Genomic DNA, 16,489 nt, shown 5'->3' with positions numbered 1-16,489 from the left:
TAACTGGTCCCACTAGCAGGACAAGAAGAATCCCTTTCAAGATTTAACCCCAAAAATGCAACTGCAAATTGAAATTTCCTCTCCACACACACAGATAAACTGCTGATCAGGCCACTTGGTGGCCTAACCACTCGAGGAACCTTAAGGTGCCCATACACTCGTCAGATTGGCAGCAGATAGATAAGAAATGCATCTGATGATCTATCTGATGCGCTTTTAGAACATTTTTTTTACCAGGATAGAATTCCAATAGATTTCAGTTTGAAATCAATTGAAATTCGATCTGATGGCATTTTTTTGCCATCAGATTTCCATTAAGGCCAATGCAAACTGATAAGCAATCTCATCAGATCGACCTAAATTTTCCACCCTGCCAGTTCAATGGAAATCCATTGAAATCGGCCATCGATCGGTCGATTGGCCAACCGATTTGCGATCGATCGGTTGGCCAGAAAATCGGCTGAGTGTATGGGCCCCTTTAGACTTATGCTAGGTATACACCATACAATTTTCTGGCAGATTTACCTGCCAGATCGATTATTTCCAACATGTCCAATCTGAATTGATTTTTTTTTCATAGAACTGAATGAAAATAGATCAGAAAAAACGATCAAAATTCATTCAGTTCTATGAAGAAAAATAAAATAAATCGAAATTCAGATTGGACATGTTGGAAATAATCGATCTGGGAGGTAAATCTGCCAGAAAATTGTATGGTGTGTACCCAGCATAAACCTTAGCCCTCCACCCATCTGGTCCTTCAGTGGGGATGGTCAGTGACGGGCTAGTAATAATACCAGCTGGCACACAAGTTGTATGCAGTTTGGAACTCGACCAATCAGGTACCTGGTCTGCCGGCTGGGCCAGTCCCGGGACGCACACAAATTGCATGCTGGCTGAAATCCTCAGTATACCGTTTCTCGTTCAGCAAGAGGGTGACTCAGACTCAAGTTAAACTTTCACTTTTATTCTTTTTAAAAACCTCAGGCAGCAATACAAAATGTAAATGCACAAGTCTATTTTTGTAATCATCTCTGTTCATTTTTTTATTCCTTTATTAAAACAATATTTAAAAATCCATTATGTTGTATTTCTGAATGCTCTAAGTGGAAATGAAGGAGAACTGTTCCTGAAGTTCTCACCTTCTGCTCCTGCCTCGGTGGTGCACACTTTCCTGAAGATTTGCATCATTCATCAGTAAGGATTCCTGTTAGAATTCAGTAATGGTGGCTATGGCTACCTGTGTAATGCAGTCCACTCCTCTCAGCCTGCTGGTACTTAGTTTGTGGTCCAGCAAGCTGGAAACTGTCACCAACCAGGCAATTGTTGGTCTATCAGCTGTGCAGCTCAGTGCAACACTGAAGCTATATCCACTGGGGCATGGCCAACTTTCACAAAATGTGTGACCAAAGATCCTTCTTGTATGGAAAGGAACTTTATCTAGATTTCATGTATGGAGGGCTTCCTCTCCAAGAGCTCACACCCCTCTTCCATGGAGGGCTTTCTCTCCAAGATCTCACACCCCTCTTCCATGGAGAGCTTTCTCTCCAAGATCTCACACCCCTCTTCCATGGAGAGCTTCCTCTCCAAGATCTCACACCCCTCTTCCATGGAGGGCTTCCTCTCCAAGATCTCACACCCCTCTTCCATGGAGGGCTTCCTCTCCAAGATCTCACACCCCTCTTCCATGGAGGGCTTCCTCTCCAAGATCTCACACCCCTCTTCCATGGAGGGCTTCCTCTCCAAGATCTCACACCCCTCTTCCATGGAGGGCTTCCTCTCCAAGATCTTACACCCCTCTTGTGCGAGATCTTGGTGAGGGTGCCCTCCATACAAGAGGGGTGCAAGACCTTGGTGTGGGTGCTCTCTATACCACTCTTGCATGGGAAGACACCATCACCAGGACCTCGCACCCCTCTTGTATGGAGAGCACCCTCACCAAGATCTTGCACCACTCTTGCATGGCGGGCACCATCACCAGGACTTTACACACATCTTGCCTCAGAGGACACCTTAACCAGGCTTTCCAACCCCCTCATGTGAGAGCACCAATACAGAGACCTCACACTCCTCTTGTATGGAGGGCACCCTCAGCAAGATCTCACACCACTCTTGCATGGGAGGGCAGCTTCAACGAGATCTCACACACCTCTTGCCTCAGAAGGCACCTTCACAAGGACCTCACATAAACCCGTCTTGTATGGAGGGCACCCTCACACCCCTCTTGTATGTGAGAGCACCTCTTCCAGAATCTCACACCCCTTTTGTATGGTGCAGACCTTCATCAGGGTTGCACACCCTTCTTTTATGGAAGGAGACTTCATCAGCATAATCACTCCCCTCTTTTACTTCATCTCAAACTCTGTGTGTTGTTGGAACTCTACCAGAGTCTCAAACCTCTCTTGTATGGAGCGAACCTCTATCAGTCTTCTCAGCATCACAGAGTCCATATATACGGTGGGGGAGGGAGTGCTCACAAAGTACAATTTCTTTTTTTTAAGTCACTCCATTATAAATCCCCTTTATTAAATACATTTATAAACAGCCCAGTCTACAACTTAAAAGAAACACAGACACACATAGAAAACGTCTACCCAAGTGCATGATGGGAGGTAAATGTCCAGAGCATTCCAATCAGACCATCTAAAGGACTCAGGTAGATTGATGGTTCTACGTAGCTTTCCCTTTTCTATCTCCAGATCTCATATAAAGTGCCATCATGGGGAAAAAGCAGCCTCCCAGTCCATCACTCCATATGGCCCTCCCTCAACCATATTCTTCCGTTATTGGAGTCCAATGTCCTTCTACATAGAACCAGTATGGAATTTATAAAAAAGGTAAAAATAAAATACATTCGACCCAAACTATATAGGAGAACCTCCACTGGCCTCATTCACCCCAAAAGGACTACCACACCCACAATTTATATATTTGCTAGACAGAAGTACCACTGTTTATGGAACGTTCTGGATCCAATGTTTATGGAACGTTCTGGATCCAAGGCACAGTCTCAGTTGAATATCATAAGTGCTTACCAACCAGGCTGAGGCTTTTGTCCTATTTAGGAGAGCGCAGGGCATTGTCAACCCGTCTGAGGAAGGTGGTGAGTGCGGAAGCTTCACTCCCTCCTCGGGGCGATCCCTCTGTTAAATGCTCCATCGGAGGTTCAGGACTTTTCATACTTCCTCTCCTCTGGAAAAAGCCTCCTAAGCGGAATGTGTTTGGGGAAATAGAGACAGGAGAAGAAGGGTTCTTTTGGGAACTGTCAACAGCACCAGATTTCGGTGTTTGGCCAAGAGAGGTGCTGGCAGTGGGGGTACTTGGAGTGGCGTTTGAAGCAGCCTCTACTTCCACAGCTTGGGGTTTGGACTTCTGAGAACGCCTGCCGGTAGAGGGAGTAGCGGAATGCATCTGTCCCTCACCTCTGTATGGAAGGCTTGATAATGTGTGCCTCCTGTTCATTTTTCCAGGCGTCTCCTGAGCTTCATCACTTCCTGTCGTCTCCTCCCGGGGTCTCCGCAGGCCTTGGCTCTGATGCTCCGGCACAGTGTTTTCCTCCTCTTTGATTGGCTCTGAAATTCTTCTGGCTGCGGTGGAAGCTAATGGTTTTGTTGGGGAGGAGTTGAGAACCTCACTGGAGTAGCTACGAGGTAGTGGTCGTGGCCCTCTAGTTGAACGTGTCCTGCGGGGGAGCCGAAGGAGCAGAAACTCAAGTTCCACGTCCTGAAGGTCCTTGTCTTGTGAGGAACAGCTAGCAATCGAGCGGCGTTTCTCCAGACGTTCCTTGCGGTGTTCGGCTTTCTCACGTTCTTTGTTCTCCTGAAGAGAGATTGTGACAGTATGAATGAAGAGGGCGATTCCTCCAGGGTACATAGTGGGCAAAAATATGGAACACACAAACAGCATGAACCATCAGCAATATGATTCCCCCCCCCCATACCATCTTATCACCCTGGTTATATTATTTAAAACCGCCCTGGCATTCAATTTTTGTAAGATTTCTGTACAATTAGCAGTTAAATTTTTTTTTTTTGCCTGTAAACTTACCAAAATGTGCCAAGAAAGGGTCTAGTATGCATTAGGAGTATAATAAAAGTTTCGAACACAAGTTTATGTAAAATTTAAAAAAAAATAAAAACCTCCACATTACCAGCCATCACCCCAACATGCCACATTGACTCCAAACTCCATACAATGAAAACAAAAACAAAACAAAAACACAACAACAACAACAAAAGTAAACTGCCGGCAGCTTCCTACAATCCAAAACTAAAAAGGTAGATGGAGAGCCATTGAAGCCCTTCAGCCCATTATAGGATGAAAGCTTCCCAGAATCCCCCATTCTCTCCCCGCCCGTATGTAGGTCAGTAACTGGCAAGATAACGGCACAATCACATGAGGAAGGCGGAGCTCACCTGAGAGGCAGCCACAAATTTGGCACAAAAAGTGGTGAATATGAGGCAGAGTTCTTCTAGTCGGAAGGTAGATTCATCCTCACAGAAATAGTCCATCAGGGCCCGGCGAGCATCTCTCAGACCCTGCAGAGAACAGATCACCTCGCACAGCTCCACCTCTGCCACCTGGGGGCGACAGAACACAGGAAAGCTTCACTCTACCATTATGGGTAGTGTCATTACAGCATGCCCAGCCCCTGAGCAACCAGTCCCAGCATGCCCAGCAGCAGCCCCCCCCCCATATACCCATTACAGCATGCCCAGCCCCTCAACCAGTTTCAGCATGCCCAGCACCTGCAGCCCTTCCCCCCCCCCCCCCAAATATATCCATTACAGAATGCCGAGCCCCCTCCCAATATAATCCATCACACCATACCCAACCCCTGAGCAACCAGTCCCAGCATGCCTAGCGCGCCCCCCCCCCCCCAAATATACCCAGATCCAGCATGCCCAGCCCCTGAGCAACCAGTCCCAGCATGCCCAGCCCCTGAGCAACCAGTCCCAGCATGCCCAGCCCCTGAGCAACCAGTCCCAGCATGCCCAGCCCCTGAGCAACCAGTCCCAGCATGCCCAGCCCCTGAGCAACCAGTCCCAGCATGCCCAGCCCCTGAGCAACCAGTCCCAGCATGCCCAGCCCCTGAGCAACCCCTTCCCCCCCCCCCCCCCCAATATATCCATTACAGCATGCCCAGCCCCCTCCCAATATAATCCATCACACCATACCCAACACCTGAGCAACCAGTCCCAGCATGCCCAGCACCAGCACCCCTCCCCCCCAAATACACCTATTACAACATGCCCAGCCCCTGAGCAACCAATCCCAGCTGTAGCAGCCCCCCCATATACCTATTACAGCATGCCCAAACCCTGATAGACCAGTCCCAGCATGCCCAGCCCCCTCCCCCAATATAACCATCACAGCATACCCAGCCCCTGAGCAACCAGTCCCATCATGCCCAACACACACACCCATATACCCATTACATCATGCCCAGCCCCTGAGCAACCAGTTCCAGCACCGACAGCCCCTCCCCCTAATATATGCATTACAGCATGCCCAAACCCCTCAATATACTCCATCACACCATACCCAGCCCCTGAGCAACCAGTCCCCATCATGCCCAGCACACACCCCCATATACCTATTACAGCATGCCCAGCCTGAGCAACCAGTCCCAGCAACCCAATACCCATCATAGCGCACTCGGCCCCCAATAATCAGCCACTGCATGCCCAGCCCCGACTCCTCTAATCAACCATTCACAGCATGCCCCTCACCCCCACCAGTACCCATCACAGCATGCCCTGCCCCAAATCAGCCACCACTGACCTCGCAGTCCTGCCCCCTCCGATCAACCAGTCACAGTGTGCCCAGCCCCCCCCATGAACCACAGCGTGGCCATATCCGTGATGCGTAATGCCATTTGAACTGGATGTTTGTATGAGATGGAGAACACTGAGGGTTGCAGGCCACCTGGCTACGAGTGGCCAATGAGGACCCCCTGAAGAGTATGGCTGATAGTTTAGCAGACTTTGTTCTTCCCCTCTGATGTTTGGCCACCCAATCCTCTACAGAAAGCTGGTGCGTTGTGGGTATTGGTTTATTTAGACATGAGGATTGTGACAGAGATGATCTGCAATGGATTTCTGTTCATTGAACGTTGGAGGGTACACAGCTGAAGGACACGTCATGCTCTGAGTTCTGACCAACCACCGCCCCGAAGTCACAACTGGTCCAACCAGTCACCTGGAATCACACTTCCAACACAGCAGAACTCATCCCTAGTGACCTGCGGGAGCAGAATGGCTTCTCTGGGGTCTTCAACCAGCTAAATGTTAAAGCTCACAGACAAGTAGGGGCTTCAGAGGAGCTCTGTGTCCTAGGTGACCATGGGATGGGCAGTATGGAAGGCCTTGGTGAATACACACAGGTGCCAGCAGGAGGAGGTGGCACAGAGGCCACTCTCCAGTAAACTAGGCTAGAGGAACATCCAGGTGCACCTTCCTAAATCCTCCTCAGAGAAGCAGCAGAATGTCTACTAGAGGAATCATTCTCAGTCAGGTCCACATTACAAATATCCCCGCAGACTCCACCCACCTGCAGGAATGGCGCCATCTCTTGCTTGAGGTCAGGCTGGTCCCGGAGGGCCTCCTTAGTGCTGCGGAGCCTCTGAGAAAGGGTGTCCAGATCATTCTCCACTTCCTGAGATGTGATGCTAGGAACAAGCAGAAGGTGGTTAGATGACACAAGACTGCTGCTACTACTACCCTCTCTGAAACCTCTGGAGAGGATGGATTATCCAGCTACACTTCCTCAGCCTGCAGCTACTACTCCGAGCAGGAGAATACAGGAAATGAATACAGGAGTTCCTGCTGTATTCCTGGAAGCTCCACAGACCCCCTCCCCCATAATACCACCATGGAAATGTTGCTGTTCCTTCTGGTGCACCAACAAAGGTAGTAAATGACAGACAGAGGTGCCAAGTTTTTAATTGGACCCCTGGCTGTGTTGTACTCCTGTTTATTGCCTGAGGAAGCTGAGCTTTGCCTGCGAAACGCGTTGCAAGATGTTTCTAGGAGTATGTGAATAAATTTGTTATTGCCTTAATTGACAGCATCGTGTCTGCTTTGGGTAGGCTGGTCCACCACCGCCTCCCGAACGTTTTAACAATTTTAGCAAATTTCATCCTTTTGGCACTTCTGTACATCTTTACAAATGTACAGCGGTCACCTAGCAGTACCACGGCACCTCTATGTAGATTAACACAAATGGGGCAGAAGGTCTTTCATAGCAGCAACAATCATATAGAAAGGCCTCAGTCTGATGCACTCCAAAACTATCCACAAACAGTCAATCTTAGCCTAGAAACGCTCAGCTGAGCCTCTAAATCTGAACTTCAAACAAAAACAGAGCATATATGCACATACATACCCCAACTTTTTGAAATGAGGAAGAAGGACACGTAAGCCACGCCCCTGACCACACCCCTAGTCACGCATACCATAAAGATTTCATAAGAAAAATATGTTTTATAATTCAACCCACACTGATCCTTTCTATCCTGGGTCATTTTCCTTCATATTAACATTTTACAATTAGTAATATATAAAATTTAAAGGATTATTGTATTTATAAAGCGCCAACATATTACGCAGCGCTGCACAATAGATAAATGGGGTAACATACAAGGAAGGACATACAGGAAACTCACAACAAAACAAGATCATGCAAATGCAACAATACAGTGTCATAGGTCAAAATAGAGACTGTTCTAGTCCACAAAAGGGGTGGTTGTCAGTAAGATTGCATAATCAAGCTGGAAACACTAGGGAGGAGGGCCCTGCCAGAGGCTTACAGGGTGGGGGTGCAGACAATACAATAATAGGTGTATCTGTTGAGAGGGTGTCTAACAGAACATATTATGGTGCTGGTGTAGGGGGGTATGCGAGCGTGAAGAGGTGAGTCTTGAGAGGTTGTGTAAAGGTATTAACCCTCCTGGTGGTCTATTAGAATCAGCCAGGGGGCAGCACAGCACTGTTTAATTTTTTTTTTTTTCTAAATCATGTTGCGAGCCTAGGGCTCGCTACATGATAGCCGCCGTACAGTGGCATCCCCCCGCTTCGATTGCCTCCAGCGATCTTTGATCAGGAAATCCCATTCAAAGAACGGGATTTCCTGAAGGGCTTCCCCGTCTCCATGGCGACGGGGCGGGATGACGTCAAGACGGCTAACGGAGTCCCGATCCACCCCTCAGCGCTGCCTGGCACTGATTGGCCAGGCAGCGCACGGGGTCTGGTGGGGGGGGGGGGGGCGATCAGTGGCTATTCGGCAGATGGCGGCAGCGATCGGGCAGTACATGCAGCTAGCAAGGTGCTAGCTGTGTATACAAAAAGAAAAAAGAAGAAAAAAAAAAAAAAAAAAAATGCAAAATCGGCCCAGCAGGGCCTGAGAAATCCTCCTGCGCGGCATAGCCCAAGTTCAGCTCGGGCTTACCGCCAGGAAGGTGGGGGAGAGTCTGATGGCTGGTGGGAGCGAGTTGCAGAGAGTAGGGGCAGCCCTAGTGAAGTCCTGCAATCGTGCATGGGACTGAGATATGCGTGGTGCGACTAGGCGCAGGTCATTGGAGGATCGGAGGGGGCGGGCTGGTATGTGCCTGTGGACCAGATCAGAGATGTAGGTCGGGCAGGTCTTGTGCACTGATTTGTAGGCAAAGCACAGGATTTTGAAATTGATCCTAAAGCTGATGGGGAGCCAGTGTAGTGCTTTACAGAGCAGAGTTGTAGAGGCGCTGCGGTGAGAAGAATGGTTATAAAGAAGAAGGATGGGAATAAAGGTTAGAGTCAAACACATTTTATAGTTGAAAATACACACACACACGCGCACACACACGCGCACACAAGCGCGCGCGCACACACACACACACACACACACACACACACACACACGGTATCCATAAACCCAGAGGTATCGTAAATTCTTAGTTCACAAGTTCAGCTAGAGTGGCTGAGACAGTTCATATATCAATCTCATACCAATATAGAAAGTTGTTGTCCTTATTCAAACCCTTCTGCACAGCTTTGAAACAATTTATAAATTTTGTTTCTGCTATTAAATCGGTACATTTGTATGCACATATATGCAGCTTTAAAAACAGGCCAATCAAGTCCCACCCAGGTTTAGGAAGGATTGGTCCATTTTGTAAGCTGCATATATTTGCATACAAAATTTACATAAACAGAAATATTTGCATCTCATTGATAATCCCTATTGAGGATGAGTCTAGAATAAAATCACCTAAAACCATGGTGACAAACAGAAAGCAAAGCAGAATGGCAAAATAAACCATGTGACAGAGTCCTCGAGGAAGCAGCTGGTGCTACGGAACACATGAGAACGCGTGAGAAGCAGGGCAGCCATGAGGAAGCAGCTGGTGCTGTGGAACACGTGAGAAGCAGGACAGCCACGAGGAAGCAGCTGGTGCTGTGGAACGCGTGAGAAGCAGGGCAGCCTCGAGGAAGCAGCAGGTGCTACGGAACACATGAGAACGCGTGAGAAGCAGGGCAGCCATGAGGAAGCAGCTGGTGCTGTGGAACGCGTGAGAAGCAGGGCAGCCTCGAGGAAGCAACAGGTGCTACGGAACGCGTGAGAAGCAGGGCAACCTCGAGGAAGCAGCAGGCGCTGCGGAACGCATGAGAAGCAGGGCAGCCTTGAGGAAGCAGCTGGTGCTGTGGAACACGTGAGAAGCAGGGCAGCCTCGAGGAAGCAACAGGTGCTACGGAAGCGTGAGAAGCAGGGTAGCCATGAGGAAGCAGCTGGTGCTGTGGAACGCGTGAGGAGCAGGACAGCCACAAGGAAGCAGCTGGTGCTACGGAACGCGTGAGAAGCAGGGCAACCTCGAGGAAGCAGCAGGCGCTGCGGAACGCATGAGAAGCAGGGCAGCCTCGAGGAAGCAGCTGGTGCTGTGGAACGCGTGAGAAGCAGGGCAGCCTCGAGGAAGCAGCAGGCGCTGCGGAACGCATGAGAAGCAGGGCAACCTCGAGGAAGCAGCAGGCACTGCGGAACACGTGAGAAGCAGGACAGCCACGAGGAAGCAGCAGGCACTGCGGAACACATGAGAACGCGTGAGAAGCAGGGCAGCCACAAGGAAGCAGCAGGCACTGCGGAACACATGAGAACGCGTGAGAAGCAGGGCAGCCACAAGGAAGCAGCAGGCACTGCGGAACACATGAGAACGCGTGAGAAGCAGGGCAGCCACGAGGAAGCAGCTGGTGCTGTGAAACGCGTGAGAAGCAAGGCAGCCTCGAGGAAGCAGCTGGTGCTGTGGAACGCGTGAGAAGCAGGGCAGCCTCGAGGAAGCAGCGGGCGCTGCGGAACGCATGAGAAGCAGGGCAGCCTCGAGGAAGCAGCTGGTGCTGTGGAACGTGTGAGAAGCAGGGCAGCCTCGAGGAAGCAGCTGGTGCTGTGGAACGCATGAGAAGCAGGGCAGCCTCGAGGAAGCAGCTGGTGCTGTGGAACGCGTGAGAAGCAGGGCAGCCTCGAGGAAGCAACAGGTGCTACGGAAGCGTGAGAAGCAGGGCAGCCACAAGGAAGCAGCTGGTGCTGTGGAACGCGTGAGAAGCAGGGCAGCCACAAGGAAGCAGCAGGTGCTGTGGAACGCGTGAGAAGCAGGACAGCCACAAGGAAGCAGCTGATGCTGTGGAACGCGTGAGAAGCAGGACAGCCACAAGGAAGCAGCTGATGCTGTGGAACGCGTGAGAAGCAGGGCAGCCTCGAGGAAGCAACAGGTGCTACGGAACGCGTGAGAAGCAGGGCAGCCATGAGGAAGCAGCAGGCGCTACGGAACGCATGAGAAGCAGGACAGCCACGAGGAAGCAGCAGGCACTACGGAACACGTGAGAAGCAGGGCAGCCACGAGGAAGCAGCAGGCGCTACGGAACGCGTGAGAAGCAGGGCAGCCATGAGGAAGCAGCTGATGCTGTGGAACGCGTGAGAAGCAGGACAGCCACAAGGAAGCAGCTGGTGCTGTGGAACGCATGAGAAGCAGGGCAGCCTCGAGGAAGCAACAGGTGCTACGGAACGCGTGAGAAGCAGGGCAGCCATGAGGAAGCAGCAGGCACTACGGAACGCGTGAGAAGCAGGGCAGCCACGAAGAAGCAGCTGGTGCTACGGAACGCGTGAGAAGCAGGGCAGCCATGAGGAAGCAGCAGGCGCTACGGAACGCGTGAGAAGCAGGGCAGCCACGAGGAAGCAGCAGGCACTACGGAACACGTGAGAAGCAGGACAGCCACAAGGAAGCAGCAGGCGCTACGGAACACGTGAGAAGCAGGACAGCCACGAAGAAGCAGCAGGTGCTACGGAACGCATGAGAAGCAGGACAGCCACGAGGAAGCAGCTGGTGCTGTGAAACGCATGAGAAGCAGGACAGCCATGAGGAAGCAGCAAGTGCTACGGAACGCGTGAGAAGCAGGGCAGCCATGAGGAAGCAGCAGGCGCTACGGAACGCGTGAGAAGCAGGGCAGCCATGAGGAAGCAGCAGGCGCTACGGAACGCGTGAGAAGCAGGGCAGCCATGAGGAAGCAGCAGGCGCTACGGAACGCGTGAGAAGCAGGGCAGCCTCGAGGAAGCAGCAGGCACTACGGACCACGTGAGAAGCAGGACAGCCACGAGGAAGCAGCAGGTGCTACGGAACGCATGAGAAGCAGGACAGCCACAAGGAAGCAGCAGGCACTACGGAACGCATGAGAAGCAGGACAGCCATGAGGAAGCAGCAAGTGCTACGGAACGCGTGAGAAGCAGGGCAGCCATGAGGAAGCAGCAGGCGCTACGGAACGCGTGAGAAGCAGGGCAGCCTCGAGGAAGCAGCAGGCGCTACGGAACACGTGAGAAGCAGGACAGCCACGAGGAAGCAGCAGGTGCTACGGAACGCATGAGAAGCAGGACAGCCACAAGGAAGCAGCAGGCACTACGGAACGCATGAGAAGCAGGACAGCCATGAGGAAGCAGCAAGTGCTACGGAACGCGTGAGAAGCAGGGCAGCCATGAGGAAGCAGCAGGCGCTACGGAACGCGTGAGAAGCAGGGCAGCCTCGAGGAAGCAGCAGGCACTACGGAACACGTGAGAAGCAGGACAGCCACGAGGAAGCAGCTGGTGCTGTGAAACGCATGAGAAGCAGGACAGCCATGAGGAAGCAGCAAGTGCTACGGAACGCATGAGAAGCAGGACAGCCACGAGGAAGCAGCAGGTGCTACGGAATGCATGAGAAGCAGGACAGCCTCGAGGAAGCAGCAGGTGCTGTGGAACGCGTGAGAAGCAGGGCAGCCACAAGGAAGCAGCAGGCACTGCGGAACGCGTGAGAAGCAGGGCAGCCATGAGGAAGCAGCAGGCGCTACGGAACGCGTGAGAAGCAGGACAGCCACGAGGAAGCAGCAGGCGCTACGGAACGCGTGAGAAGCAGGGCAGCCTCGAGGAAGCAGCTGGTGCTGTAGAACGCGTGAGAAGCAGGACAGCCTCGAGGAAGCAGCTGGTGCTGTGGAACGCGTGAGAAGCAGGGATACCACGAGGAAGCAGCAGGCACTGCAGAACGTGTGAGAAGCAGGGTGACTAGGAGGAAGTAGCAGGCAATGCGGAACGCGTGAGCAGCAGGGTGACTACGAGGGAGCAGCAGGAGCCACAGGGAATGCAGAATACAGCACTTAATCCCTGAGTAAGCAGCCGGTGTGTTCTCTGCCCCTTCTACATAGATTGGATGATTACAGGTGCAGCTATTATATATACCCTGCAGCCTGCCCCCACCTCACCTTATATACAAGCAGCTGTCAGGGCTCTATTTTTGTAATTCCTTCAAGTGAGTTGGCTGTTAAGTCATGAATACCTTTTTTGGTTATTTTAATTCAAATCTTAACTTCTCTTCCAACCAGACTCTAAATCAATGGAATATCTCTTCCTCAGCCGAGCCTTGTACCCCAAAATCTTCCTGTGACGCATCCACCATTTTCCATACCGATTACATCACACCCCATTCACAGTATCACAGCTGCAGAGCTGGAAACAGAGATCATGGTCCAGCAGCTATCACCGGCAGGACTCAGAGTTCTCTTATCAAACGCTTTCCAAGCCCTGACGACTAACAAGCCATCCATCCGGAATTGGCCCTGACAGAAATGGTACACCGACTTCCATACAAATAATACAGTCTACACTGTTCTGTGTGTGAAAACCACTGTTCACACCTCTGTATGTCGTAAAACTGTGCCAGAACTTGGAGAAGAATTCCCCTCTGTGATGCCATCTGTGGTTCCCTCCACACCGCTGCTTCTACCAGCAGGACAGCGGAACTCACAGGAACGCTACAATTCAGGGTTTGCATGGAGTTCTGGGTATGGCGACAGGACATTCTACAAACCATTAGGGCCCGATCACACTAGTGGGGCAATTGCCTTTTTTTCAAGGGCAGGCGAATTGCCCTGAAACCGCTTGTGCAATGATTCCCTATGAGAGAGTTCACATCTTCGTTTCCGATCCCCTCAGCAAAGCGCTGCCTGGACCATTTTTTGATGAGTTTTAGCTACAATAGAAGGGATAGGAAAAATGCAAACCGCTCACAAAACTTGCGTTGTGCAGTGATTGCGTTTGCGTTAAGAATACACTATTATTTTCTGAGTCAAAGAGTTCACTTCCTGACTTGGGTCAGTGAGTGAATTACAAAACCGCTCTGAAGAAAACACACACAAAAGCGCTTAGGTGTGAATGGGGCGAGCAGCAATGCCTGCTGCTTCCTCAAGGTTCTGGGTAATACTTTACAGTGTAATCATGTTTCATGTGTGTGAATTCATAATGCTTTACTGAATGTAAATATGCAATCCATTTATTGATACGACTTCTGTGCACAGAGAAAATCGGCCTCAGATATTCTACCAGATTTCTTCCTTTCTGAAAAGGGGTGGAGCTTCCCCTTAGCTCCTCCCACCAGGACCCTAACCCTTTAAGAGATCTGGTAGGACAGATCTCGGAATTCCATTTACCGTCACACCAGCAGGACACCGGCCAAAACGCAATACTGTGGATTATTCTGAACAAGCACTCACTGCTCATTGGACTCAGCCAAGCACGGTCTTCTGAACTTTTCAGACAATCTCCGTCATTTTCTCTTTGCTGCTCATTTCTGTCCAACCAATCCTCTGATCGATATTTTGGTTGGTTTCTGTACATTTTTGTGTATAGTTTTTTGTAAACAATGTAATAGTTCCAGTTTTGTCCCTGTTGTCCGATTATTCTGATCCATGCTGGAACTCTGTCCTCAGAACAGAGACATTACCGCACTGCTTATCCTTATAAATTGTGGGTGTGGCTAGTTAGGCTGTAAATAACCGATTTCTTCCTGTTAGGAATAGCTAGCCTGAGGTCTCTCTACCTCGTTTCAGTCTGGAGAGTCAGTGGCGGCAGCAAAATTCCAAATATCCAATGCGAAATCGATAATTTTTACTGATTTTATCATGTATGGGCACATCATCCAGTCCTAAATGTTTACTTTGCTCACTGTACAATTGCCTTCAGAAGCCTCTAGTGGAGGAGACCTGCATGGCAACTGTGGCAGAGAATGACGGGATTGGCGAGTGTTTGTCACAGCTCCAGAAGCCTCTAGTGGAGGAGACCTGCATGGAAACTGTGGCAGAGAATGACGGGATTGGCGAGTGTTTGTCACAGCGGCCCTCACACATTTTTGCCACAATTCTAATCAATTGATTGGTCTGAATCAGGCAAGGTGTGGTTTATCAAGTAGAGCACATTTCTCAGTCCATTCTAAAAGCTGGCATGGATCTGGCCCTACTGGACTGGAGTTCCTGCTCTAAGCCCCTCAACCTTGAAAGGCCCCAACCTACAACCTAGCATAGAACTCCCAAACCTTCCCTACCCACTGACCTCCAACCTAGCCTATTCTTTCTAACCATCAACCCTTTCTCTAATTCACGCTCAAACTAGCCTCTAACGCCCCCACTACTTTTAGTTTTGGGTGCCTCCTTTTGCTTTCCTTCTGATGTTTAGTCACTCTTGCTGGGGGTTTGAATTTTACATCCCTCACATGAAGGTCATTTTCTGGAGCTGAGTGGGTCTCCTCTACTCTCCTCGCATGCTGTACCGGTGTCTGCTGGCTCAAGCAACCCAAACATATCAGTCTACAAGAAGTCCACTTATCTCACTAGCATACTTCACCATAGCGGTTCCTGGAGCTCCTCGTATCCAGCAGTAGAGCATGATGGGTCCTTCGGAAGGAATACAGTTTCTACATTTTAAGGTAGACAGTAATATGGGGTCATTAGTGGGGAACTGACAGCTACGTGGGGGTCACTCACCGAGACGCCTGGCTGATGTGCGTCAGTTTCTCTGGAAAAGTCAAGAGTTTGCGGTTATTCCTTTCTGCTTCCTGTAAGATGGAGACAAAAGAATAAATCCTCATCAACTTGCTGCGAGAGGAGGTAGCAACCACAATCTTACCCACCAGTCTACGGCCAAAAGGAGATGCCGAGGCACTGCTAAAATCCCCAGCCTGCTGCCAGAGGAGACACAAACTATGGCCCTACTAATGATGACTGCACAACCATGCTAACTCATCTGGATGTTATCTGGATGGTGGGACCAAACTATGGCCCTACTTATCAGAATCAGAATCAGAATCAGAATCAGCTTTATTCGCCAAGTGCAACAAGTGCTGCACCCGGAATTATTTGTGGACACATGGCAGACATGGATGGTAGTGCGTGTTGACAGCATCAGTAGTAGCTACATAGGAATGCAACAATATAACAGCGACAATATAGGAATACAAAGTAGTAATACAAAAGTTAACAACGACAATAGAACAGCATTGATAATAACAATAACAAAAACATAACAAAAACATAGTGTGGATGAACAGCCCCATTGTGTAAGAGTAGTGTGATACGATTGTAACACGTGGAACAGTGGAACCGTATGGACCACAGGCATGCACTCTTACTCTCATTCGTTGAGTAGGAGAACTGCCTGGGGGAAAAAGGTGTTCCTGTGCCTGGTGGTTTTGGTGGGGATGGTTCTGTAGCGGCGGCCTGAGGGCAGGGGGTCGAAGAAGCGACTGCCAGGGTGGGATTTGTCGTCAGTAATCCTGTTGGCCCTGGACCTCATTCTGGATGTGTGAATGATGACAGTACGACCAGAGGAGGCACAACCTGCTACCTCATATCTGGATGGTGGGACCAAACTATGGCTAGCCATGATGACAGTACCAACCAAGGAAGCATCTCCATGCTACCTCATACGATGTTGTTATCTGGATGGTGTGGTCCCAGCATCCAGATAACATTGTGAGGTACATGGAGATGAGGTAGCATAGAGATGCTTCCTTGGTTGGTACTGTCATGGCTGTCCCCATGATGGCAGTACCACCAGAGAAAGCATCACCATGCTACCTCATCTGGATGTTATCTGGATGGTGGGACCAAACTATGGCTCTCCCCATGATGACAGAACCACCAGAGGAAACGCCACCATGCTACCTCAT

At 50.3% G+C, this 16,489-nt stretch overlaps 1 protein-coding gene across 1 annotated transcript in view; it reads right to left on the bottom strand.

Annotated features, from left to right (window-relative positions):
• Nucleotides 1–1,019: 1,019 nt before the first annotated feature.
• LOC137545339 (FH2 domain-containing protein 1-like) overlaps nt 1,020–16,489 on the bottom strand; it is a 93,772-nt gene continuing 78,302 nt past the window's right edge. Inside the window, exons 9-12 of the mRNA XM_068266462.1 lie at nt 15,306–15,376; nt 6,553–6,670; nt 4,416–4,580; nt 1,020–3,819 (exon numbers count right to left, since the gene is read on the bottom strand). Coding sequence (XP_068122563.1) covers nt 3,058–3,819; nt 4,416–4,580; nt 6,553–6,670; nt 15,306–15,376 — 1,116 coding nt within the window. The 3' untranslated portion in view covers nt 1,020–3,057. The remainder of the gene's footprint in view (nt 3,820–4,415; nt 4,581–6,552; nt 6,671–15,305; nt 15,377–16,489) is intronic.

The sequence above is a fragment of the Hyperolius riggenbachi genome, chromosome 2 (assembly GCF_040937935.1).
Source record: "Hyperolius riggenbachi isolate aHypRig1 chromosome 2, aHypRig1.pri, whole genome shotgun sequence".
In the NCBI taxonomy this organism is placed as follows: Eukaryota; Metazoa; Chordata; class Amphibia; order Anura; family Hyperoliidae; genus Hyperolius; species Hyperolius riggenbachi.
Note: the sequence above shows the minus strand (reverse complement) of the source record. Positions and strands in the feature narration are given on the sequence as shown.